This window comes from Salarias fasciatus, chromosome 23, assembly GCF_902148845.1.
Source record: "Salarias fasciatus chromosome 23, fSalaFa1.1, whole genome shotgun sequence".
NCBI classification, from domain to species: Eukaryota; Metazoa; Chordata; class Actinopteri; order Blenniiformes; family Blenniidae; genus Salarias; species Salarias fasciatus.
The window spans coordinates 23,573,688-23,600,162 of record NC_043766.1 but is presented as its reverse complement, the minus strand read 5'-3'; the positions used below and the strand labels follow the sequence as shown (position 1 = coordinate 23,600,162).

At 40.0% G+C, this 26,475-nt stretch overlaps 2 protein-coding genes across 5 annotated transcripts; one reads left to right on the top strand and one right to left on the bottom strand.

Annotated features, from left to right (window-relative positions):
- The first annotated feature begins 893 nt into the window (after window positions 1-893).
- scamp4 (secretory carrier membrane protein 4) lies at window positions 894-5,771 on the top strand. 2 transcript variants are annotated; one of them, XM_030083798.1, is made up of 7 exons: window positions 894-980; window positions 1,390-1,416; window positions 1,559-1,687; window positions 1,854-2,010; window positions 3,340-3,441; window positions 3,652-3,769; window positions 4,231-5,771. In XM_030083798.1, the coding sequence occupies exons 2-7, from the start codon at window positions 1,410-1,412 to the stop codon at window positions 4,417-4,419; spliced, it is 702 nt and encodes a 233-aa protein (XP_029939658.1). In that variant the 5' UTR covers window positions 894-980; window positions 1,390-1,409; the 3' UTR covers window positions 4,420-5,771. The 2 variants fall into 2 exon arrangements, with proteins under 2 accessions (XP_029939658.1, XP_029939659.1); XM_030083799.1 differs by having other exon boundaries at window positions 897-1,000.
- Window positions 5,772-7,948: 2,177 nt separating this feature from the next.
- On the bottom strand, window positions 7,949-26,238 carry LOC115381486 (semaphorin-4E). 3 transcript variants are annotated; one of them, XM_030082916.1, is made up of 15 exons: window positions 26,105-26,154; window positions 23,215-23,274; window positions 16,955-17,460; window positions 16,419-16,561; window positions 15,209-15,271; window positions 14,724-14,822; window positions 13,283-13,382; window positions 12,874-12,984; window positions 12,582-12,733; window positions 12,273-12,445; window positions 11,770-11,926; window positions 11,285-11,507; window positions 10,604-10,719; window positions 9,638-9,857; window positions 7,949-9,522 (listed from the first exon to the last, which is right to left on the bottom strand). In XM_030082916.1, exons 3-15 carry the CDS (start codon window positions 17,061-17,063, stop codon window positions 8,759-8,761), a joined length of 2,430 nt encoding a protein of 809 aa, XP_029938776.1. In that variant the 5' UTR covers window positions 17,064-17,460; window positions 23,215-23,274; window positions 26,105-26,154; the 3' UTR covers window positions 7,949-8,758. The 3 variants fall into 3 exon arrangements, with proteins under 3 accessions (XP_029938776.1, XP_029938777.1, XP_029938775.1); XM_030082917.1 differs by lacking the exon at window positions 23,215-23,274 and having other exon boundaries at window positions 26,111-26,238; XM_030082915.1 differs by lacking the exon at window positions 23,215-23,274 and having other exon boundaries at window positions 26,105-26,197.
- Between the last annotated feature and the right edge of the window lie 237 nt (window positions 26,239-26,475).

The window sequence follows — 26,475 nt, the reverse complement described above, 5'->3', positions numbered from 1 at the left end:
TAAGCAACTGTAGAAGAAAAAAAACTTTAATAAGAAACATGCAGAACCAGGCCCAGGCCCATAGCTTTCTACTGTTTCTGTTGTGGTGAGAGACCGAAGAGACAGAAAATGATGGAACAGAGAAACAAACAGACATAGATTCACTTGCTGCAGATGTGATGGGGACAGGAGGCTCAGACCATGAACTTCCAGTTCCACTGTCAGAGAGAGAGGGGGGGGGGGGAAGCAAAGACTATAGGGGGAAAGAATCTCAGTGACATGTAGCAATGAAACATGGAGCATGAGAAAAGAAAGAAGCTCTGTGCAGTGAAGGTCTTGCAGCTGTCTAAAGCTAAACCTATAGCAGCTTCACTGACTCACTAGAAAATGTTCCATGTTGGCCTGAACAGCCCTGACTGAGAGCTTTACTAAAGTCAAACTAGACCTGTGCTGTTAGTCTCTCGACATGAAACTACATATTGGAGCTACTTCAGTGTTGGGATTCTGTTGCCGTTGGTAAATATGGGTGATAGACACATGTTTAATCTGAAGATATCGGTGAATATTTATTTATTTAATCTTTGTCGCACATATTTTTTAGTAATGTATTTTATATTCAGTGCTCATACTTGTAGTATTGGACACAGCACAGGGAATCGTTTCTTTATTTTTTAGTTATATATATTTTGAACTTGCAGCTTACTTTCAGTTGTATTTTTTATTTGAAAAATCTTTATCCCAAGTGTAGGCGAATGGGTGGGATCCATGAAAACGGGCGTCGCGCTGGAGTCACGCGTTTTCCGTTAACCCGCCGCACGAGCTGTGGGACTTGTAGTTCCGCTCGCGCCTGGACGCGGGACGGCGCGAGCCCCAATGAACTACAGCTCCGACACGGCGCTGCGCAGCCGCGCTGGGCAGGATGAGGGGCGAAAAGGCGCATCCTGAATGATTGTTGCCCCCTGGTTTGTCGACGGAACCGTGAGGAGATAAACACTATTCCGGTAACGGATTCGTCCTCGCGGTACGGGTTAGTTGGGGAATCGTTAGTTCTGGCGGTCGTGTCTGCGCGTGCTAAAGGGTTATATGGAATGAAGCTGCTGGCGGGAGATCGAAAGATTCACGAGGCTCTACTAAAACTGCTCTACACCACGCTTTAGCTCCTACCCAGTGTAGGATTCTCTACACAACTCCACATAGCTACACTCAGAAAGGGAACGTGGAGAAATTGTATCCATGAGTTACTTAAAAACTTAAAAGCTGTCTTAATTACATGTATGCAAATTAACGAGTAGCGGAAGGTCCGTTAAGTACTGTCACTTAAACAGCGAGTAAAATGAATGGCATGCGTTAGCGAGTGGAGTAGTTGAGGAATGTTCAAAGTTGAAAATTAAGTGTCTTCTTGTATTGCAGGAAAGAGCTGGGGTTTCAAGATGGCAGGTTTGTAACTGAAAACAAATACTCATTTTTATATTTGTTTCACATTTCACTCCAATTTCACGTATCATTCCCTCTATGTCTCTCTTTTTATTGTGTGCTATTAAAGAGTAAACTGATAATGACAGTTTGCTTTCTGTTTCAGAACGGGTCAACAACTTTCCTCCCCTGCCCCAGTTTCTGAAAATAAAGCCATGCTTTTATCAGAACATTGAAGAGGAAATTCCTGCAGCTCATCAGCAGTTGGTGCGCAGAGTTTACACCCTTTGGATGAGTAAGTGCTTTCATGTTCGTTTTGAGAATGTGTGTTTATTTGTTTATTTTTGTTTTCACTTTTCTTGAGCAGAATGAACACAGATTTCTCACTCACTGCGAAACCGGACACAATCACTCACTTCCTGTCTTTTTATTCCTTCCCACAAATGCTTTCTCAATTGCAGTGTATGCAGCAACACTAATGGCAAATGTCATCTCATGTATCGCTTGGTGGGCTGGGGGCGGTGATGCCATAAACTTCGGCTTCTCCTTGCTGTGGCTTATTCTATTCACTCCTGCCAGTTACACCTGCTGGTTCAGGCCACTCTACAAAGCTTTCAGGTTTGTGATCCACTGCCCTCTCATGTACCCTGCCACTTAATGTACCTACTATCCACAGACCCTCATGTCGGATTCGTTTTTAAATCTGAGACACAACAATGCAAGTAAAAACATGTAAAGATGCATACTTTCATGCAGAAATTTTTACTTGATATTGTATTTTGGAGTCAGGAAGAATAGAATCTTCAGAATTGCTTTTTATTTTCTTATAAGGTAAAAGACTAAGTAAAAGAAAGTTTGCTGCATCTTCTGTGGCAATACACAAGAAAAAATAGTATTTAAGGGAAGATAATTTTTGGAATAAAAGTACAGGTTTTAAAAGTAAGTTAAAGATTTGTGAAGTGAAGTTGTGAGGGATATAACCTTTCTCCTGCTGTGGCTTTGGAAATGTTGTAAAACTGATACTTAATGAAGAAATGCTAAAAATTATTTAAAAGCTGCCAATAATTTATTATGAGCAGTCAATGGGTGTCATAGAATATACATTTTTTTAGTTAGGAATCTGTGTAATAGTTTGTTTAAAGTTATACGAGTCAGAAGGCGTATTTTAGCCTAACGTCACTGTAACATGATCCTGTCGGCGGTGTTCTAGAATTGTTTCATGTTTTCATCATGGGCAGAAGAAATAACCATCTAGTCAATAGTTGTTTAAAAACCATAAACAGGATTCTTGTGCTAAACTAGAAATAAAAAGCAGAATATTTTGACATTTCATTATAAATGAAACCAACCTTTTTTGTCTATCACATCATTGATTGATGATTCAACATTAATTCTTGTTTGTGTTTTATCCTTTGGTTATGGCATAATCCAGATGATACTAATTAGACTCGGCACAGGCTGCCAGTCCATCACAAGACTTTGAAGTCATGTTTTCAGTCTCTGAGAAATTGTGCAGTCATTGTTATTGGTGAATAAAATGAGCACTAATCTGTACTCTGTCTTCATTTAGTGAAGCAGACAGCTGTATCTCCATCAAAGCTTTGCCCCTGTCCCATATAGTGGCTTATTTTCACGTTTGTATCGTATCATCTTATAGCTTTCATTTCAGTGGTACTTAATAGGGATAAAAGAGATATACAGACAAAAATCAACTCTCTGCATTTGATTAACCTAGAAATGATTGACATGTCTCTCTGTCTTTATTTAAACTCGTCCCTGTTATGTTTGTTGGGAATGTATCTAGTTTTTTGTGTTCCTTGTTTATTCTCATGTTGACAATGAGGAGGATGGAAAAAAAAACAGATCAAAAATAGAACACCAGGCTTGTTTATTTTTAAATCTAATACTCTCTGTATTCTTTTTCCCCACCTTGTATTTTTTTCTTAGGGCTGACAGCTCATTCAACTTTATGGCTTTCTTCTTCATTTTCTTCGTCCAGTGTATCTTCAGCTGTATCCAAGTTTTGGGCATCAATGGTTGGGGAACATGGTAAGTTTGATCAAAACAGATTTGCACACTATTTCCACTTTTATCCGAGCGAAGTTTCAACGTTTCAACGTTCAAAGTTTTTGCATTTAATGTTGCACTGCTTAATAGCTCACGGGTAACTTTGGACTACATCATTCTTAAATCCACCTGCATCTTGTCTGATTCACTAACCCGTACTACTTCCATGTCACTCTCACCAACACATGCAAGCGGCTGGTTTGCCACAGTGACGTTTTTCAGCAGAAATGTGGCTTCCGCTGTAGTGATGCTTATCACCGCTCTGCTCTTCACTCTGGTGACTGTTTTAATGGCAGTGGTCCTCCTTAAGGTGAGTAAACACTCCAGCAGAAAACATGCACTAATATAATTATTCTTTCTTTCTTTCTTTCTTTCTTTCTTTCTTTCTTTCTTTCTTTCTTTCTTTCTTTCTTTCTGTCTGTCTGCCTTTCTGTCTTTCTTTCTGTCTTTTTGTCTTTCTTTCTTTCTCTGTCTTTCTTTTTCTTTCTTTCTTTCTTTCTTTCTGTCTTTCTTTCTGTCTGTCTTTCTTTCTGTCTTTTTGTCTTTTTGTCTTTCTTTCTTTCTTTCTCTGTCTTTCTGTCTTTCTTTTTCTTTCTTTCTTTCTGTCTTTCTTTCTGTCTTTTTGTCTTTGTTTCTGTCTGTCTGCCTTTCTGTCTTTCTTTGTCTTTTTGTCTTTCTTTCTGTCTTTCTTTCTTTTTCTTTCTTTATTTATTGCTTTATTTATTTTTAACTTTGCATCCTCACCAACACATTGTGCTTCTCTGTTGCCAGGTGCACAGGCTGTACCGAGGCGGTGGGGGCAGCATGCAGCGTGCTCAGGAGGAGTGGAGCACTGGGTTGTGGAAGAGTGCACCAGTGAGGGACGCAGGGTTCAACGCTGTCGCCCAGGCGGCCCAAGGCCCCAGTTTGCCCCAGTACCCTGCGGCTGTGCCCAGCTACCCGGATAACAGTCACTGGTGATGGCTACGAGTGGCCTGTAGGGGGAGACAGCTGACTGGCTTCAGAAGAGCACTTGAAAACACAGTTCACGTCAGTTCACCTTTAACAATAATTTGGTGTGTATTTTCCTTTGTCTTTTTGAGATGATAACAAGGCCGTTGTTAAAAAGAAATAGCATTTTATCCAATAGTTTTATCACCAAAGCTCAATAAAATCCTTCACTTATGGTAAATGGTCATCCCAAAAAGGTACCATCCCATGTAACAGTTGTTTACATATCCATGGTTAAAATTAAAGACAAAAATGCGTAATGCTTGGACATCAAAAATGTCTCACTCAAGGTCAGTTTGTAATCCAAACGAAGTTAGAACCAATCGAGAACTCCAGAGTGTGAAGGATGTGTGCCTTATGGACTCTTTATGGTATGTGACGTGTTTTGCCAGAGCTGCATGCCATGAGTTGTACTATGCTCAAAAGACAAGAAGACAAAACAGGGTTTTTTCCTTTTTGTTCTTATGCAACAAGTGAGTATGCCACCTGCATTTTTTAACTGGTTCAGTTCTTGCTGTGTGTATTATGTGTTCTGGCAGGACTTTTTTTTTGATACTTTATGCTTGATAGCTACATGCTTGTTTGTGATTTCCTGAAATGCGCCTTACTGCAGTGTGCAGATATTGCATGTGAGAAGTGTCTTGCTTGACTATTGCCTTAACAAACATGTTTTTTTTTTCCTTGGTAAAACTGGACTAATGCTTCAGTGAAGCGACTTTGCTGTGTGGATCTTCACAAAACACTCATGTGCCAAAACAGTAGCTTATTTCTGTTATTTCGATATCGGCGAAGTCGCACCTAAGCAGACCTTATGTTGTACTTATTTCAGTATTTCTTATGTTCTGTTGCTCCCAAGTTACTGTTTGCAATTAGTAATCAGCACCCAGCTGTGAAAAAACTATCTGCTAATGTCAGTGCTGCAGCTGCTTTTACGTTCCTCCAGATATACTGGATTTACTAACTACCCTTTGCCTAATGCATGCAGCCTGTCGTTGAAGTGGCACTGCACGAGGTTCTCTTATTTCACAAAAGCTCACGTGGTGACGTGTTGAAGCAGGCTCTAGTTGATACCCTTCAAGTAAATGTGCCAAAGGGGCGTTTAAATCCAGTTGATTTGAAACATTGCTGATTTTCTGTCATTCCAGCAAACTTGCACGACGAAGTCTTATTAAAAGTAGGCTTAGTGATATTCTATGCAGGTAATGTAATACATATTGTGAAAGCTTGTGTGAAGTGAAAGCCTCGACTTTAAAAAAAAAAAAAAAAGTTGCCTGCCTCTTGGATTGATGGTTTTTTTTCTTTTCTTCTTAAAGTGTCCTTCATGGCTGACTGCCAAATATAATACTTCTGTTTTTTGACTTTACAGAATGAAATGGATATGTTAAATCACCTTCCAATATTGCAACATTTCAATAAATATTCTTCACACATCGGTCTCATTCTTTCGTTCTGAAATTACACAATTTGCTGTATGTGGGTCTAAACAGTGTTTAGTGGGATTGAATTAAGATGGCACAGCAGCTCTTTCAGTATGGAGGTAAGTGGAAAGAATTCCATATGTTATTGTCTTTGGAGGATGGGGTTCTGTTTTAATTTTTGAAAAAAAAATTGAAGAGATATTACATAAAAAAATTTCAACTTGGCATAAGATTGCTGCAAGAAAATGGAGGGCCACAGTACGGTTCAGGCCCTGAGAGAGGGCACGTCCTCCCACACGTCAGAAAACCACAGCTTTACACAATACTTTGATCCATCAGCTTTTCGAACACGTTTCAACATATAAAGTTGTCCTAACAACCACTTCTAGACCCGTCCACCATTCAGCCTACGTGTGGTCCAGCTGCCTCTTTTTGTTTCCTGCTTTGTAAAAGAAAAAAGGCTTTATCCAGCCTTTTTTTTTTCCCAGCCTTTTCACATGTGCAAAAAAGGAGCCAATGTCATATTGATTTATTCAGAAATGTTTGAAGAAACTCGTGTTGGACAGAAAAAGCAAGCCTGTGAGCATCAAGGCACAACTTTCAAGACTGTCAATACTGAAAGAGAGGAAGCCTCATTAAATCCTGGGAGGAAAATAAAACCGTGCTAACAGGGAAGAGGGCTGCTACAGAAGCTAAGACGGTGATTTCTGAAAGTTACAAACAACTCGAATACTTCCCGTCTATTTTTAGAATAAGAAAAATAGCAGATGGTATTAAGGCAAGAGGCTCACTTTAAAAGGATAAAGTCAAGGCACATGTATAAACTTAATTCAGTTCCTGACACTGATGAATAAATGAGGAGACCGACTTCAACCGTTTCTTTCCAACAGTTTTTTGAGATGAAACATGGAAACTCTTAAGTGCTCTTTCATCACAGTATAGAAAAGAAAAGCAGTTACAGACTGCATTAACTGACGTCTGGCATGTACAGCTGCACGTCTACATTTCATTGATATGTCTGTCTTCTTCATTGTAAAACTGTTGAGATGTACATTGAGAAATTGCTCTGATTACTAGATCACATTAAATTATGTTTGATTTATATATAAATATATATATATATATATATATACATATATATATATATATATATATATATATATATATATATATATATATATATATATATATATATATATATATATATATATATATTTGACAATACCACCTATTATGTGAGGGGCACTGACATGTTCAGGTGCTTTATTTAAAAAAATAATAAGGAAAAAAGCCTTTCAGTTATACTACTACTACTCAGGCGATCAGTAATAATTCGGACATATGAAGGTGAGGTGGGAAAAAAAGATTTGGGCCATGAATTTGAACCAGACAGGTGGGACAAAATCGTGGCAGAGTGTGGCAAATATGTGAGCGATGCCAGGAGCAAATTTATGAACTACAAAGTATTGCACAGGTATGACTTTACTCCATCAATGCTGTGCAGGGTGAAGCTGCTGGGGGATGATTTGTGTTGGATATAGTGAAAAAGGAACTCTCATCCACTGTTTTTGGACGATGCATTGTCTCACACCTTTATGGCTTCTTCAGCAGCTGGTTGGGTTCAACTATACCATCCGGTCCAAATCTTTCTTTATTAGGACATAAAAGCTTAACAAAGATTCCTAAAAAAAGATTTTCAATGATTTTCATGCGGCTAATAACATGTTGAATTATTTTAAGACACTGGAAAACCCAAACTGCCCCAGGTGTGGGCTGCTGCCATGACTGAAACGGTTTCCTATGAATGCATGTTGAGAAGACTGGGCGATGTTCGAAAGGGAGAGGATAAGCCGCAGTGGGAAAGATAATGGGATCATATAAGAGCTCAATGGCTTTACGTTGACCTGTATTTACTTTTTCCTATTATAATTGTATTGTTTCATCTTATTTGTTGTTTGTAACACATCTTTATTTTTAAGAATACCATGTACCATGATAGTGAGAACACAATAAGGAAAATTAGAACCCCCTCCCCCACAAAAAAAGGAATACAATAGAAAAGTTATTCCCCATAATTTAATTAAAATGATGCACACATTTTATATTTACATAAACTTACACATCATTTCATTTTACATTACAAATCATGAAAATAAAAAAATAGTCATCTCAAAATAGAATATTTAATTAGATCAGATAACACCCCCCCCCCTCCCCCCCCTCCCACCCCCACAATAAAGTTTAACAACGATTTCTGTTAGGATATAAGTCACGACTGTAGGAACAACTGATCAATGTAATCTAGTCTTTCAATGCACCTTTTGATGCTGTTTGCTTATTTCCAGAGCCACTGTGATATATTGGAGCAAAACAATTTATTAATATATCTTTAACACATCAAAAATATTGGAAGGATGCTCTGAAGGTGGGATGTTAACTTAAACTGAAATGTGCTTGGAAATCAAAGATCAACATGCTACTTGTTCATTGTTGGCCACATTTACAATTGTTACACAACATCTGAATATTAAGTAAAAAAAAAAAAAAAAAACCGAGTGTGAAAAATAAATATTTTAAAAAAGTACTGGCTATACATAATATTTAACAATAATTATATTCACAAATCATACAAAAAATAGACATTTCTAAAAAAAAAAAAAAAAAAAAAAACAAGAATTTTTTTAAACTGTTTCCTAGAGAACATCAGCTGCCCAGTAGGTCTATGGAAATGATAGACTGTAGAAAATTGGCAAAGAGAAACAGGACACCAATCAGAGAATTTTACATGTGAAAACAGTTTTTGAAAGCAAAGTCCCAGCAGAAATACAGCTAGAGGAAGATAATGAGTGCACTAGCAGTGGCCTTGCACTGAATTGTATGCCTCAGCAGAGTCAAATCTCTGACTCATCATTTATGTATCCCAGACCGTCCAGACTTGAAATGTTGGCCATAGGTGTGAAGTGGTGCTCCCCGTTCCCTTTGAAGTCAACAGCAGTGTGATTATTATTGGCACTGCAAGGTCTCCCAGACTCGGGCCCCAGGAGCTTTATCTCTGAAGTTCTGTTTGGGATGTGAGTGTACTCGGCCGACTGCCTTTTCGACTCGCTTGAGCTGGAGCTCTGCGCGAACTTGAAACACTCCAAACGCCCCCGATACAAGATCCAGAAAATGACCCCCATCAGAGAGAGGCAGAACAGCGACAGCAGCGCCACGGCCACCTCCAGGCGCGTCACCCTGCCACCTTCGCTTTGATTCTCGGGGAGCAGCGGGTCCGTAATCTCCGGCTCTGGCTTTGGCCCCGGTGCGGCTGTATTCAGACTGTGAACAGAGTCGGAGGAATTTGTCACCTCGGTGCCGGGACTGGGGCTGCCTCCCACTGCCGGGCCAGAGTAGAGCTGCAGACGATAGGTTGCCACAGTCCTGTTATACGCTCTGCCGTTTATCTGCTCTACTGAGTCACACACGTACAGGCCCACGTCTGATTCAGAGGCCCTCAGGATGAGGAGGCCTCCGCCGTAGATGTAGTATTTGTCACTGGAGTGCAGCGTTTGGTCGGAGAGACGCCAGTACACCTGTGCCAAGTTGGAGTGAGGCTGGCAGAGCAGCTGGATATTGTTTTGTGGAACCAGTGTTAAGTCGACAGCTGCTACCGGAGCTAAAAAAATTCAAAGAAACACATAATTAATAAAACCACATGCTTATTAAGCTGATTTAATGTGTAAGAAATGGCGCTTCCTGTAACGTATTGGGCACAGTGCAACTCAACACACCTTGGGAAGGACACTGCGCCACATCCCCCTCCTGCAGACTCTGTATTCCAGTGTTCGGAGGGGAGGACAAGCTGCCGACGGCTGAGCACACCGCACCGGACAAGTCCCAGGCGCAGTAAGGATCCCTGGCCAGGACGCAGTCCACACAAGTCTCATAGTGGCTGCAGTTAGCGACCGGCATTTGGATTGCACCAAACTCCGAACCAGCGTACAACTGACCCTGTGATGGAGCAAGGAACAGAAATCTTCATTATCAATGAAGCCTCCATAAACGAGGAATAAATTATACCTATACTTTCAAAGGAATAATATTACACACACACACACACACACACACACACACACACACACACACACACTGTTATTCATTATAAGAGCAGAGCAGAGGATTCCCTATTCTTTGTCATTTCTTCCCCAGAGTAAATTAATATCAAATACATAGAGTTTAACACAGAAAGTTATTGCATAAAAACACATTTAAAACTGAATGATATTTTAAAGCAATGACAAAAATTTACAATTAAACTAAATCAACAGAACATGTATTAACCTCAACAGTTCTTTTTACTTTCTACGTATCCCAACATATTCAACACAAACAATCTGCTGAAGTCTCTTCCTGGTCTTCCCAAAAATACCATCTCACACCTTCAGCTTGAACCAGGTTTTTAAAAGGCGTTTAGCAAAATATGTTATGATGTAGATGAGCTACAGGAAGCCAGCCAAGAGATAAAACTGCACAAAGTGTATCCTGACTGTACATTTTTAAAAAATCATTTAAGAACAATGCACTATATTTGTTGTTGCTGATTTCATTGTTTCACATTTTAAATGTTTTCATCCATACACTGTTTTAAAGAGAAAATTCAATGCACAACAAAGAACAATGACAATAAAAACCTCTATCTATGTCTGTGATGACAATAAACCAGCCAGTCTTACAATGAGCCTGTTATTATGACAAACCTTCAAGGAAGAGAGGCGCAGGATGCTGACTGGTGCTGGGTTTTCGAATGCCTGAAGCTCCTCAATAATGAACATCTTCCCATCATAATTAACAGCCTTTTGAATGTAGCCATTCTCTGTTACAAAGACAACACAGACACACAAACATACACATTCAATGCGTGTACCAGTTCATATTCTTGGATAAACCTGCCGTATAAAATGCATGTCTTACTCTGTAATCAAAAAAGTTGACATGAGACAAATTTAGTAACGCTGTTGAACTGATTTCAGTCCCACGCCTTGAAAACTTTCTTCCCTACTGTCTCAGTATGTATTGCTGAGTGATGTTCATGTGAAAACATTATTAATTCTGTGTTTTTGTCAGTCTGCTGCTACTTTAAAGGTGCAGTATGCAGAAATCTGAGGCATCGCCCTTTCTGCTTTGGGTGGCAGCAATGAGTCACGTTCTTCTGAGCGTGCTGTTAGTTGATGAACTTCCTACATTCAGTAAAACAACGTGTCACAATTTGTTGCTTCTTCTGGTTCTGCAGCGAAGCCAGAAAGAGTGGCAGGAATATGATCTTGTGGTACTCACCATTTTGTGGCACCACGTGGAACTACCAGATTGGGCTTCATGCAGCTGGTTAGTTTTGAAGATTTCAGACTAAAAATATTTCATACTGTAACTTTAAAACTCACCAGTGCCGATAAACATGACATTGTATTTCTGTCCATCCAGAGCCGTTACACTGTCCACGACAATCCGAGTGAAGGAGGCTCCTTTCTTCACCAGCAGCGGCCCGTCCGTCAGGGGACGGACAGCTTCATCCATAAGAGGACGGTCCCTGATGAACTGCAGGGTTTTGTCTGGAAGATCCAACGAACGATTCATCCCCATTCCACGTGCCACATTATTGATGCACTGAAAGTATAACACAGCAGTTTAGACGTTCAATTCTGCCATATACTGTGGCAAGAAAAAAAATGTGTACGCCCCGAAATCTCTAATTGATCTCCAGATTAGATCCATTGGAAGAATTTTCAATATGCTCACATTTTTGTGATTCCCAAGACACTTGTCAATGCTTATCAAAAATGCAAGACATCAATGAAAAAACTGGATCAATGTGAAAGGGTTCACTTATTTTGTCATTGCATTAGTTAATTAAATTCATTAGACTCACCGCTCCTGGTCTGGGGACGGGCACCTCACCAGTGTACATCACCCACTTCACATGGGATGTCTCCACAGCGACTGGCGTCTTGAACTTCCCCTCGTTGAAAATATCTCTAATGACAGACACTTTGTAAGCACACACTGCAGACACCTGGGACAAGCTCCTGGGGACAAAAACAAAAAAGAAATGTATCAATCAATCTATTGCTTTTTTATTTTGGTTGTTTAAAGTCTGGGAGGATTCATAAGTCAAATAGAATATTGAATACAAGACGGCTGAGAATTATTTATTCAACGCAAAAAAAAATATACAAATCAAACATTTAAATGAATGCATTTTTTGCTCAGTATTCTTGTAGTGCAAGCACAGTCAATGTACAAAGTTGGTGGCTTTACCTTCTCCTGTTATTTGTCAAAGCTGACCACTCAGGATATTAACTGAATTTCCTAACCCTTCCTCTCAAACCGTGAGCCATCATCACACCGCAGGAATTGATAGTAAATACTTACGACTGCGGCGTGAAGACGGCGTAGAAGACGCTCTTCCTCCAGTCCTCGTGCTTCAGCAGGAAGACATCCTGGACAATGGGGGGCAGGCTGGGTTCAGGGAGTGGACAATCCAGACGTGCTTTCAGGAACGACGTCCACTTCCTCTGCAGTGTCCGCTGCCCACCCATATCCCCCTGAACACAGAGAGACCGAGGCGTCTGTGATCTGCACATTTCCCCCTGAACTACCACAAGTAATCAGCAATGCAACACAAAGGTCTGTGTTCATCTGTTTGTTTGTGTACCGGTATATTTATTTAATCAGATGTACCTTGCAGACACGGGCCACTCGTGATACAGCGACTTTGCTGTAGAAGTCATACTCCATGGCATTTTCACTGAAGAATAAGTACACCTTATCATCGTCGCCATCTGGACTGTCAAAGCTCTCGCTCACAAAGTCCATGTAGACGAAGTTGGGCTCTGAAATCACAATGGAAATAAGCGCAGGAAAAAAAAAACGTTTGAAATGCATCTATAAAAGTGTCATGTATCAAGCATTGCACTGGGCATTACATAATGTGCCTCTTCAGAAGTGTGATTTTGGCAGGAGGGAAACTCACCACTGAGCCAGGAGCTTTTGAACTCTGTGCGGAGAGCCAAGTTTGAGCTGCGCAGAACCACAGGCTCCGAGCCCAAGAAGTTGATGGATGTAGCAGAATACAGGTCATTTCCTGTTGGACAGGAACACAAAATAAAAATAAATTCCTGGAAATCCATTATTCACGGTAAGTTGGAACAACACGGCATTAATGAGCCCGCTAATGAAATACAAGATACTGTTTTTGTCCCCCTCATAAATGGACAGGAGACATTAGCAATAACGGCGGACACTTGTCATGCATTTGATCTTTCAGTAAGTAAACTCAGAACACAGTTATCGGGGCTTTTCTCCATCGGCTCCCTCTGAACGTATAGCAGCTTTTTACTGTTTTTAGTCTTCGGCAGTGAAAAAGTGACAGAAACACTCACCAACCATGAGGGAGGAGTACCTCTGAAAGGGATCAAAAGGACACTTCCCTTTTCCCTCCTCCTTCTTTCCCTCTAGGATCAGCCGTCCATTAGAAAATGTCTGTCAGAAACAAAAAGAACAAAGGTGGACAGAACAACGGGTTGAGAAGGGAAAGAACAGGAAACTGTGGAGTTTTTATTTATTTAGATATAACACCGACTTTAAGCAAGCAATAAAGTTGTTGTTGTTTTTGTTGTTGTTAAAATTCATTAAGTGTACAAAAGATACAAAAGTTTTTAACTATCAGACTTAACCCGAGGTTTATCTGTAAATCCAAACTATCATCGACCCTTAAATGTGAACATCACAGTCATATATTTATGTTGAATTGTTACTTTGTTGTTTTGCTACTAGAGAACAAACTGCAGCGGACGTCAATACCGGTTCTGACGGGTGAACGCATCGCTGGTTCGAGCGAAAATGTGGCAAACTGTACACATTATCAGATCACGTTATGACCGATCAGTGCAGAAACAACTGAACACCCCGATGGTCATGCAGTTGCTTTGTGAGGAGATATTTTAATAACCTAAATATATTTGAGTAAGACATTACAGCCAATGAGATGCCTGTGGAGAAAATATTTATTTGGATTCTCAGAAAAAAAGACAGAAGTGAGGAAAATGATATTTAACCCGCTGCAAGATAAAACCTTTGAAGAGTGGTTTCCAGCCTGGGGTCCAGGACCCTCTCGGGTGAGACACTGAAAATCACAGGGCTGTCGGCGTGTTGCTGACAGATAATGGAAAGCATAATAAGCACTTTCTAAAATCTTGAGCAAACCTGGTAAATTGATTGTATGTTTAAGGATCCTGCTTTTGGTCTTGTCTGTCCGTGTTTGGCTTCACCAGAATGTTTTAGCTAAACAGAGATCAAAGAAGATTCCATCTATTACTGCTTACTTTTGAAGAATGTCAAAATACATCTATACACCATCCACTGGGGAAGAAAAAAATTATTACTGAAATCACTCTGTGTATCTGAAGTGTGAAAACCTGAAACTTATATTACAGTGAAACGTGAGAACCATACTAAGGTGCACTGCAGTCCTAAAATCCATGTTCACCACTAGATCGTCTCTGTGAGCCGCGCTACAAAGCACATTATGAGCTTTTCCAGTCAATCACAAAATGCAGCTTGTGTTTGGCACCGATAAATCTATCTCTGCCTTCAGCAGAAACCAAAGGCCTTGGGGTTAAGAGCCAGAAGTAAATCAAGGAAGTAGGAAAGTTTGAAGAGATGAACTTACGCAATGTTAATGTTAGTCTCTTCATGTGGTTTGTTTGATATTAGCTCTTTCTTTTCGTCAGATTAGTTAGGACAGAAGGTCACATGTGATTTGAGACATGCACACAATAAACTTAAACATGAATTTGATCAATGGTTCACGGGTATTCTCACCAAATAGTCACAGGTCGGGCTGAACGCATTTGTGCCACACACATACATTGTTGTGTCATTCATTCTGTGCAGGGTTCGGATGTAGTTGCGGCATTCCACCTGTAACAAGACCCAGCAGAGAGAGCGCCAAGGTCAGAACTGTTAGTTCAGCCGCAAAAACACAAACATGCCACATACATAGAGTGGCTGCACCGGCTGCCCAGAGCGGGGCTGATGGCCAGAAGGTCAAGGCTGTGTACAAACACTTTCTGTTCATGCCTTTATTTGGATATATAGTTCAGTGTGAAGCACTTCAAAGGGAATTCTTTGTAAAGACTTGAAAAGAAGAAAAACACTTCCATATAAATGATTTACAAACCTAAGAGATAAAGTGCTTAGAGGGAGTAAACTGCTTTCAATCAGCAGCCATCCTTTGGGGCTGTATCCATGCCCTACAAGTAGAAGTTAGCATATGCACAGGCTGTTTTGAGAGACAATAAACAAACCTCAGAGTGTTTTCCCTTGTACGTGCACCCCCTCTGCTTCTCCTCAGGGACTCGCCAATACACCTGCACCAACAGGAGGAAGATTTCTTGTCAAAGCACGCAGAAACGGTGTTGCAATGTCACTTTGTTGGCACGCTTATTCTCCCACACTTTACTGTTTATGTGGGATGGTGCATTTGAAAAGGCGTTATCACCGAACTGGGACATGTCCTCACTCATGACTGTTAGATATGTGAGCACAACTGTGAGCAAGACACCACTGGTTTACCGCTGAGTAGAACAGGACCATCATTCAGTCAAATTTCACTTGCAAATGTGCATGAGTTGAGCGGAGAGAAACGCTGAAGAGGCAGATGATGTGAGGGAAACCACTGTACATACTGCAGTGTAACGCTGGGCCGGCTGCCAGATTAAAGATATGCAAAGCCTGGACTCAAGCAGGTATACGGGAAGAGCCAGCCACAGTTCGCAATGTGGCTCAGTTTCAGGGGTTTGAATGATTGTTCTGTTTGAAGTCAGTATGATATAACTGCGCAGAAAAATAATCATTAAACATAAAAATTACACTGACTGAAACTCATTTGAATTAGTTTTGTTAGACTGTGTTTCTATTTTTAAAACCAAGCTAAGAAAGCAAAATCAATACTGTTTCTTTGGACTCATGCTGTTTTTGCTCGACATTGTTTCATTTTAATTAACTGATCTTTACTTCAAGAATTAAACATTTGACAATTGAAAATAGTGATACTGTCAGCAAACTGCTATAAATGTAATGTTTTGTGAGCTATTCAGCAGCATTACTACATCTTAATATATCTAATACAGGCTAACATCAGCATCACCTCCTCATCAACCAGCTGTCTGCAACCAGCCTGAGTGGTTATTAATCAATACAATTATGAGACTGAAAGACAATGATTTCCTGAGCGCACAATTGTGATTATCCATTTAGTGCATTCCTGTATAACACAGGAATATTTCACTGCTAAGATGAAGCCTATTTATTTTGCAATCATTAAAATTTAATAAAAAAAAATGTTTCTTTGAACAATGCAATCATAGTGACACCAGTTTATGTATTTTGTATGGTGTTTTGTAATTTCTGTCATCTCTCAGACTATTGTTTGCTAACAACATCAAAGTGGAACAGAAGCATCAGGCCTGCACGATTTACATAATCTTTTTCTGAAAAATAATGTCATCATCTTACTGCAGCTTTTCTGACTGAGATGTTGTTAATGTCCAGAGCATAGATGGCCTCTCGTGCTCCGAGCAGCAACACACCCAGGTCGTCTCTCATCAACATAGTGGAGTAGTTGAAGATCCCTTCTTCTTTGAACAACTTCAGTTTGTCTGCACAGAAAAAAAAATCTGCATTTTAAAACTGTGCTTTGCCTCATTTTCCTTCTACATTTTGGCTCCTTCAAACACTTGAAAGTTAGAACATGCTGCCACAGCAAAAACAAAAATCCAAATGTAAACTCACTGAAACTTAATAAACAAGCTGGTAACACTGCAGCATTTAATCATATTTCATTGCTAAAATATTTATATATACATATATATATACGAATGAGAATATGTGTGTGTGTGTGTGTGTGTGTGTATATATATATATATATATATATATATATATAATCTATATATATATATATATTATATATATATATAAATATTATATATATATATGTATATATATAATATATATATATAGGACAAATGAGTGGGGGGGGAGTGGCGACTCACCCTGGTAGAGGACAGTGTTTCGTGGGACACAATACTGAGTATTGACTGTACAAAAGAAAACATAAAGCATCAATCCACAGACGATGCTCAGAGCTGGGAGAAGAGACATGGCTCAGAGTCTGAGTTTGTACAAGTGTGGAGGAGCTGCGCGGGCCAGCTCCGCCACCGAAGCACCCGATCAGAGACAGAACATGGTCCAAGGCCTCAGTCCAGATGTTGGAACGCTGTGGTGAGTTCACTGTCCTGAACATGTGCCACTTTGGCACCCGTCTGGATTATTCTGGGAGACGTATTCAGGTGTTTGACGTTGACTGTGGAGTTCAGTTCAGCTTGCTGGGGCGCAGTTTGAAGCGGGTGTCCTCTGCGGTGGATATCTATGTCGGCGTTAGCCTCCAGCGCAGTGCTAATGAGCTGCTGGTCTCCTCTCTGGAAGGAGGAACAGGAGCCATACTGCCGGCTTAGTGCTGAGGAATGTTGCAGAAGATCATTTTCACGGTGAACCACCCCTGGAAAGAAAATGAAAGCATCTATGAGATAATCGAAGACATCCGTGAAATGGCAAGATTGACTTTGTTGCTAAGACTATAAAAATGTGAAAATCAAAATTTGGAAACTATCCTTTGAAAAGTGGAAACGGCTGCTAGATGTCTCCTACTCCTCATTTATGTCCACTTTTTCTGTGGCGTTCTTCAGAATTCCTCTATAATTATGAATATGCAAGACTATATGCATTGAGGTTGTCTGTTATATAATAAGTAAAATGTGGATGTGAAGGTGTCAAGCACTGACACCAACTGGTTCTCTCACTCGTAAAAACCTCATATCGCTATATTTTTATATACTGCCTTGGTCTGACCCTTATAAAGTAAACATACTAAAGAACAATCTGACAGATTAAGAATAATGTATAACTTAAATTTCTAACTTTGTCATGATAACTGTAGAATGGAAGAAAAAAAAAACAACTTTGAAGTTAACAAGTTTTGAAATTCCACTCATTTAAATGGTTATAAAGCAGGAGGTTCAAAATGTGTAAATTCTTTCCATAAACTATATACACAATCTTAATAAATTGCAAAATCACCTTGTATTGTGAAATATTATTGAAAATAATATAATAAAAGCAGCCATAAAAATCCACCAGAGGTGTCACGGTGCTGGAGTGTTCTCAGCTCTGTGACTGAATCTACTGTCCGCTCTGGACCTGTGTCAATAAACTAAGGTGAACATACAGTACATGTGATTTTTTTGTTGTTGTTGTTCAGAAAGTAAAAGGAAAAAGGTTCAATGTTAAACCCTAAATTTCCCCTGATCTTGGTCCCTTTCTTAAGATTTCTAGCATCTACATATTCATCAACTATGGTAATGAATCAACTGTGACAAAAACTCTCAATAAGAATCTTTCCAGATTTATGTGGTTTTAAGTTGTTGTTTTTTTTAGTGCAATGAGAGGAAAATGTGTCTTCAAAGAAAAGTGCAGTAGTTCTGTTTTATACTTTTATTCACTGGGGTGCTAACAACTTATAAAACATAAAAACCAGAAACATCAAAGGCTATGGTAGTGGAAGCAGGTATCTGAGAAATGGACAGTGCTATTAATTAAACTGCTCTGTTTGCTGATTTCAAAGGTTTAGTGAAAATCAGAGAAGCTTGTGCAACTGAGATTAATGTAAGTACAGCTGAATGCTTTGGCCACGGCGAGTCATAACAGCAGAGTTCACAAAGGAAACCGATGTTAAGTGAAAATCTGCCATGCTTCCCACCAGCCCCCACTCTCTTCCTCCTCCACTCTCTGTATCTTCCTGTCCTCCTCCCTGATAAGAACCTGCTTCCTCTGGGCTCAGTGGGGTTCAGGCAGCGGAGGGGTATCGGTTCAGGTTTGGGCATGCATGCAGATCGCGCTTATTCATTCCCTACCCTGCGATTCATGTGGAATTGAGACTTGCCAGTTTTGCTTTTTTTTTTTTTTTTTTGATGTGTTTCTTTCTGTTTTGACTAACTGAGCAACGCAGCCTCATTCAAAATTCATCAAGGCACTTTATCTCAGAATAACACACAAAGCATACTTGAGAGTATTCTCACAAAGTGTTAAAAAAAAAAAAAAAAAGAGATCCTCCCACAAAAGCAGCACCACCACACAGCTGCTTTGCAACTGTTGTTTAGGTTTGAGCTTGCTGAGGGGAAAAAAAAAAAAAAAAAAGCCGGTTTCAGAAAGATGCATCCTTTAAAACACATCATCCAGTCCCTGCCTGTTTACAAAAACCAAAAAGACAACATCCAAATGTCCTCAAGAGACGGCGCGGCCCTGGCTCCCCTGTGCATCTGAACAACCTGGCGTTTGAACGAGCGTTTTGCAGCTAACTGCCATGCTCCCCACCTTGTTGTTACTTGACACAGTGGGACGAGCCGCTGCGTGTATGTGACTGCTCCTCTGTTGTCAGGGTGGCTATGTGTTGCATACCTTTTCCCCTCTGGCTGTTTTGGGGGGGGCGGAGGGACTGGAGGGTGAGAGCTGCGGCTAAATGGAGTGACTGCCGGTTGTTTTACACAACCTGTGATAGATAGTTCCAAGAAGTGAAGACATGCAGGTATGGCAGCGATAATAGATAAGCATGCAGCAGTTGTCCCTCCTTTATCTTGCTTTGTTTATTCAGGGTCATAAGCCTTGTTTGAAACCTGAATCAGAAGGTGCTTTTCTTGTTTTACCTTCCCCACTGACTAGTCATCTGTTTTCTGTAAATTAAATTGCAACACATTCTGTTTTTTAATTCACGATAGCAGAAAACAGCCAGAGTTCAAAAAAAAGGGAACTTAATCTGCAGTTTTTAGAAAAGACGAAAAGTTGCGGAGTTGCAACTATTTGTGAGTTCACCATTAGTGCAGCTCTAATACATCCACATGGGCAATAATCTGGTTATATGCTTGAATAAAAATCCTTCTCCTTCTGAAAATGTGTTTTGGTCTTTATGTTCTTTCGGCTGTTTGACTGTAACTGTTCAGAGTGATAATATGTGGAGAGTTTGAGATTTACAGGTTTTTTTTTTCAAGCAATATGCTGAAATTTTCTGAAGTTTTAGTGGAAGCATTTACCTGTAAGCAAACTGGTGACATTGAGACTGCTTTGAAAGCCAGTTCTGGAGCAACAGGGAGTACACCACACTAAAGTTATGTTGTAGGAGTCATGTTGAGATAAAAGTGTTTGAAACTATAAAATTGGATATATTTGCCTTGTCATAGATTGTGGAATCTTCAAGGAAGGAGCAGACATAGATTTCCTGGTGACTGGTTTTATTTTAATACTTACTTGAGCATCGGGGCAGAGGGGTCTAATCAGTCATGTATTGAGTGTGAATTCACATGAGGCACGTCTTTGGATGGTTTGACTCGACGACTTACGCTGCTAGCTCCAATCTGCTTTTTAATTAATCAGGAAGGACCCTCCCAAGCACTGTTTGACATTTTTACCTCTTGAAAGATGACTGCACAGCATCATTATATACAGTAAGTGATTATACTGACTCGATGGAGAATTGTGAAGTGAGATTATCTCTCTGTTCTTTCTTTTAGTCACCTCAGTGACTGAAAACCATAATATCAGTGAATCAATATTTGTTTGGGATTTTTTTTCCAACAATAGAAATGTATTCCAAGGATCTGACAAAGACACTGAGAGTTATAGTTGAATAAATTTTAACATGGAGAAACATGAAAGCCTAAAATGGTTGAGTAAACTAAGACAAACATCAATGGATTAAATAGTAAACAAAATAATAAAATCATGCATACATGATGAGGATGAAATGCATAATATAGTTAACAGCAAATTAACTGAAAAATAGACAATGGGATAGACTGAGGATAACATAGACCTTAAATAGAAATAAAACAATGATATAAAAAGGATGTGATAGAACAAATAGCAGTATGCTGCCTTAAGACTAAAACAGGGTTGCATAACAGTCTGTCGGGAGTCGACTCCAGCATACTTTAGGACCCTACAAAATCTTACAAAATGCAAAATAAAAACTTACTTAAATTTAAATAGAAGAAAATGCAATTTCTGATTCAATAAATGTGGATTGCATTGTCTTTGTAACAGATACCTGAGACAACAGGCCAGTGGTGTGGTTACGTTGACAGCAAAAAAAGCAGGTAACATTTAGGTCAGGGTCATACTGTTGGGAGAGTTTTAGAAAGCATACATGCTGCAGGATCTGTCAAGATGAAGTTCTTGAAGATTTTAAATCACAAAATCGACTCATGTGTTTTATTTATACAGAAAGTTTGCTAAATGTAAAAATGTGAGCTACACACTGATGGCAAGAATCTCTGGAAATTTCACAGCATTTTTCATTGTAAAACAACTTATTACTAAAACAATAAATTTTCCTTGAAGATTTACAATTGTGAAGATTATGTAAAAAATAAATATATTAAATGCAAACATTCTCACAGTGTATATTTTCAACTGTCATTATTTATAAATTATTGCACCCTCATGTTATTGATCCTGCCATTAGAGATCAAAGTGGACTGTGTGTGTGTTTTACACTTATGGACTAAAAGAATACATATTACAAAGCACTAATTAAAAGGCAGACTAAAGATGTTTAGGTTTTAAAACATTCTAACATCAGACTGAACATAATCCGAATGTGTTAAAAGACTAGTGTGGACTTTATCGATGTCTTGTGTTTATAGGGGTTTGATGGTGATTCCAGTACAGCCAGCAAAACCTGCTCCCGACCCTGTTGCTAAAGGTTCAGCTGTGTTAATTCATAACTGATTTTCTCTTCTTCCAAGACTGTCATCAAACCGTGTGACATGAACAGCTGAGGGTTCGAGACCCATACACGAACTGGTTAAATATGCTGAAGAAGCCCTGCAGCAGTATCTCCAGACACTTCAACCTCTTGAAACATGGGAATATTTATAGACTATTTGGGAGCATCCACAGTGTCTGCAAGGCAACGCGATGGGTTCTGAGTGTAGCTGCGGAGCTGCTTCTGAAACGTGCACAGACATGCGTGCTGTTGTCATCCCCGTGAGTCATAACACCTCCAAAGAACTGGACGAAGAGTCGCAGAAGCAGAGTGAGCGTCAGCCGCGCAGCCGGAGCGCCTCATTTTGAGGCGGCATTGCTTTGTGCGGAATGGGCGAGGCGCCTCCGGCTGTAACTGATTTACCTGTGTGGATGACTAACCGCCCTACAGGTTTGATGGGCCTGTTTTGAGTCGAAGGCTGGTCGGTTCACTGCCTGCTTGGTTCTCCGCTCGGCTCTTTGTCTGCCAGTCTCACGTAAGCCGAGCCATCCACTGGCAGGCCAGCTGGTGAGCTGGCTGAGATACACTCTTCCACCACAGCAGCCTAAACAGGAAACCGGTTGTGGGAGGGTGTTGACCTTTGACACCCAGTGTGTCACACACTCTGTTTTGAAACACTGACTGGAAAAAAAACAGCCCAGTTCAGCACTGAGTTTTATTTTTTGCGAGCTCAGACTGATAAAGTGGGGGTGCCGCCCTCTTGATATGCAGGCGAATCAAAATAATCTGAAAACAATATCTCAAAAAGATGTCTACACAGCTTCAAGCCTGCTACAGCATGCACCATTAGTCATCAAGACAACCAACATGAACAACAAGCACAGGACGACGTGAAAACGTGCCGATTGAGTGAAATCCTCAACTCCACCTCTGCTCTGACAAAATTACACATCATCAATGGGACAGCTCTGTTTAAGTGCAGTCGCACACTTCAGTGCACATGCACACACAAAGAGACTCACAGGCACACCCATGCAAGTCTCTGCAAGACCTGGGGCGCAGAAGGAAAATATCGACACCCTCACATCTGCGCTCTGCACTCTATCTGTGTTGTTGTGTGACAAGTTCACTGACAGATGGGAACATCCCAGAAAAGAAAAAGGTGGAAGATATTGAAATGCAAAAAAAAAAAAAAAAAAAGCTGTTTGTTTACTGACTCCTAACAGGGTCAGAACCAGGGAACTTTTAGGGGGCAGACACAGGGGGTACAGAGAGGTAACCCTCATATCCTATCATATCACTATTGACAGGATTGGGCATGTGTACTTCTCGTGACCACAACTTCTTAACCACTATAAAAAAAAAAGAAGAAAACTGGCTAAAATTTAAAATAGATTCAAAATACTAGTTAAGCAATGTCATTTACCACAAAGTGTAACGTGTTTTGCCATATTTTCTTTTTTTCAAACTACAGAAAAACAAAGAGAACAATCAGACCTGAAGTAAAGTCCTGCACTTCTGTAGCTTTAAAGAGCGGGACGGCTCATGATGGACAGTCTGGTGGGACAGTGAGAGAGATGACGCTGAGATGCTTTGGTCACGTAGATAGAAGAGAAAAATGCCTAAGCAGGAGAAAGGATGCTGGGGACAGAGCTGCTGGGCAAGAGGAGAAGAGGAAGAAGGTTAATGGATGCAGAGAGGGAGGGCTGGTGTCAGGAAGGAGGTTGCATTAAAAAAAGAGTCCAAAAATTCTCTATATGTATAAAATTATGCTTTTCAAGTAAAAAAACAAAACAAAAAAACAAAACAAAACAAAAACAAAACAGAATCACCATCAAGGACTCCTCGGATCGGACATTACATTTATACACAATAGTAATTAATACGCCAAATCCTGCTACAACAAAAGACACAATAAACCAACCGAGTCAATGAAATCTATGATCCACAAGAAAAGACACAAACAATAATTAACACCATAAAAAGGAACAAAGACTCATCCAACAACAAAGCTAAAGGTTTTTGTTGAAAAAGGATCCTCTGAGTCAACACAGGCATTACTAGTCATTCAATGAATGAACACTTAATGCTTTCAGAAACACAAAACAAAGGAGAGCCTTCAGAATACAGACCTATTTTGAGTCTGACTCTTGTTCTCTCTTCTATTTTTATCCCAAGTGAGACTTGTGTTTCTAAAAAAATAAAAAATCCACAAGCCAGCCTTCATCTTATTGATCGTGTTTTTATCATTCACAGTCGTTCTTTCTCTTCAGGGGAGCAATGCAGGAAAAAAAAAGACAGAAAATGAGATTCTCTGTGAGAAAGCACAAAGAAACTTGACTGGACTTTCACTTTATAATGATGAGAACTGAGAAAAGCAATACATTCTCACACTGCTGGAGAAGTAATGGAAATTTGGCTGAGAAAAGACAGCAAACATTACTCAAAGAAAGAAGAGACTTTAGCAGAAAACTGCATTCAGGTGTTTTTAAAGAAATCTGGCACAAAAATGATGAAGGTGGCAGACAGTCTGTCTCCACTAATGGATGTCAGACAAAATGTGATAAGAGAAAGACTATCAATAACTGCAGCCTCCGGGGAGTCAGTCCTTTGACACACGTCTACTGCTGTGTTACCAAAAGACATTTGCTCCTTTGAACTTTTTTAATTATCCTTGCTTTTGTTTTTGTTGTTGTGTTTTTTTTTTTTTTTTTTTTTTTTAAGATATGCTTTGAGTGCATGGTTTTGTCTGGGTATTTCGGTTTCCTCCCACACTCCAAAAACATGCATTCCGGGCTTTAGGTGACCTTGGATTTCTGATAAGTGTAAATGTGTGTCTGTCTCTCTGTGTTTTCCTTGTGATGCACGAGTGGCTGGTCCAGAGTGTAGCGCTGCCTGCCTGGTCGGACTGGATCAGCTCCACAGGACCCTAATTTTGATAAGATGGTATAATGTTCTACCTTAAGAGAAAAATGTTTTCATTTTCCTGAAGTCTGATTTTAAACAGCTGCACTCACAATCTGACCAGCCTATCATGTCACAGACAAAACATGACACAGTTTTTTTTTTTTTTCCCCTGCTGTGGTTTTCATGACCTAAGTTATCTCTGAAGCTACTTCACTATAATGCTGTTCAGTGTGATCAAATTTATTGTCTGGCGGTGTCAAAGTGACTCCTCGTTCACAGGCTTAACAGGATCAGGTCTTCTCTGAGGAGCTGCATATTGAAATAACTATACATACATCTCGAAGCTTGACAGTTTATTCAGTTATTTCTACACCTGTAATGAAAAGTTTTAAGCATATTCATAATTTTTCAACATGATAAATAAGCACAAGAAAAACTAATCATATGAAAGATTCAGATATTTTTGGAAGCTGGATTAAAAGATGCAATTATATTCAAATTGCCCCTCAGGGACAAATAAAGTTTATTTATTTGATATGATTTGATATAACAGTGAAGGCTTGAAATATTTCAGTTCATCTGCAACAATAAATCAAAGTGTGTCTTAATTGAAGTTATTTGAAAGAAACACTTCCATGTTTCTTATGTAGCTATAGTTACACCTTGTTCATCTAAAGACCACTGAGTGTTTGATCTGTTGATGTGTGCAGGCTGCCTCCACGCCTCATGACCCCACTGAGTTGCAGTATGACAGCTAAAATTGGGCAATCCCCTGAGCTCACTGACAGCACTTAGTACATGTCTGCACGCTCAGGCAGACGCATCATGTGCTGTGAATTCCCATCATCCATACACCAACGACACAGAAGCTGTTCAACCTCACAGCCCTTTCATGTATCCATGATCTAAATTGTAACCTTAAATTGTGCTTATTTTAACTATTTATTTGCTTTCTGTCAAGCAGTGCTGGCAAAATGCAACTAGTTCTCTGATAACATTAACTAAAGCAATACATCTGACGAAGATGTCTTGAGGACAAAATCAGTGTGACTGTGCTCAGGGAAATATCAGATTGGTGTGTGTTATTGATCCAGCCACACACTGACTCCTGTGTGCCCTGACGGCTGCGCTGAACCAGCGACCCTCCAACTTTACGCGTCCGCCTGTCAGTGAAACACGATCCGCTGCCGTGCGAGTGTTTGTACGCCTAACCCACCGCTGCTTACCGTGGCTCCCGGCTGCTATTATTAGATTAGGATATCCTATAATCTTTAGATAAGTCAGTGAATTTGCACTGCGCCTCTACAGGTTGCCAATCCAATTCCCACCACCAGCCCCGCGAGCGCGGAGCGTCAACAGCAACCACCAGAAAACATACCGGACACAAACAAGAAGTCAAAGTTAAAAAAAAAAAAAGAAAGAGACAAAGAAAGAAAGAGAGTCACGCAGAGATCTCGTGACATGAGAGCAGGACACTTACCCGTACCTACGTGGGAAAGCGAGCCGGCGGGAGCAGGTCTCTCCGGTCGGTCCTGGATCCACCTGTAAGGCTCTCCACACATCTAATTCCTGCAGGGAGAGATTATCCAGCGGCTCTCCGCGGTAGGCAGCGCCTGCTCACGTGACCTGTCTTCCTACCTTCCTACACTCACCTAGTTTGTAGCCAATCAGATGTGGCGGGAAGACAATAAGTCACTAATATGAGCAATAATAAGTCCTGATTCGTCATGTGATAAGTAGTCATAAAAAAAAAAAACTTTACATACTCTCAACATGCAGGCCAACATTATGCATTAAATCTGCAGTGATTGTTGGTTTGTTTTTGTTTTTTTCATTTGTATAATCTTCGGA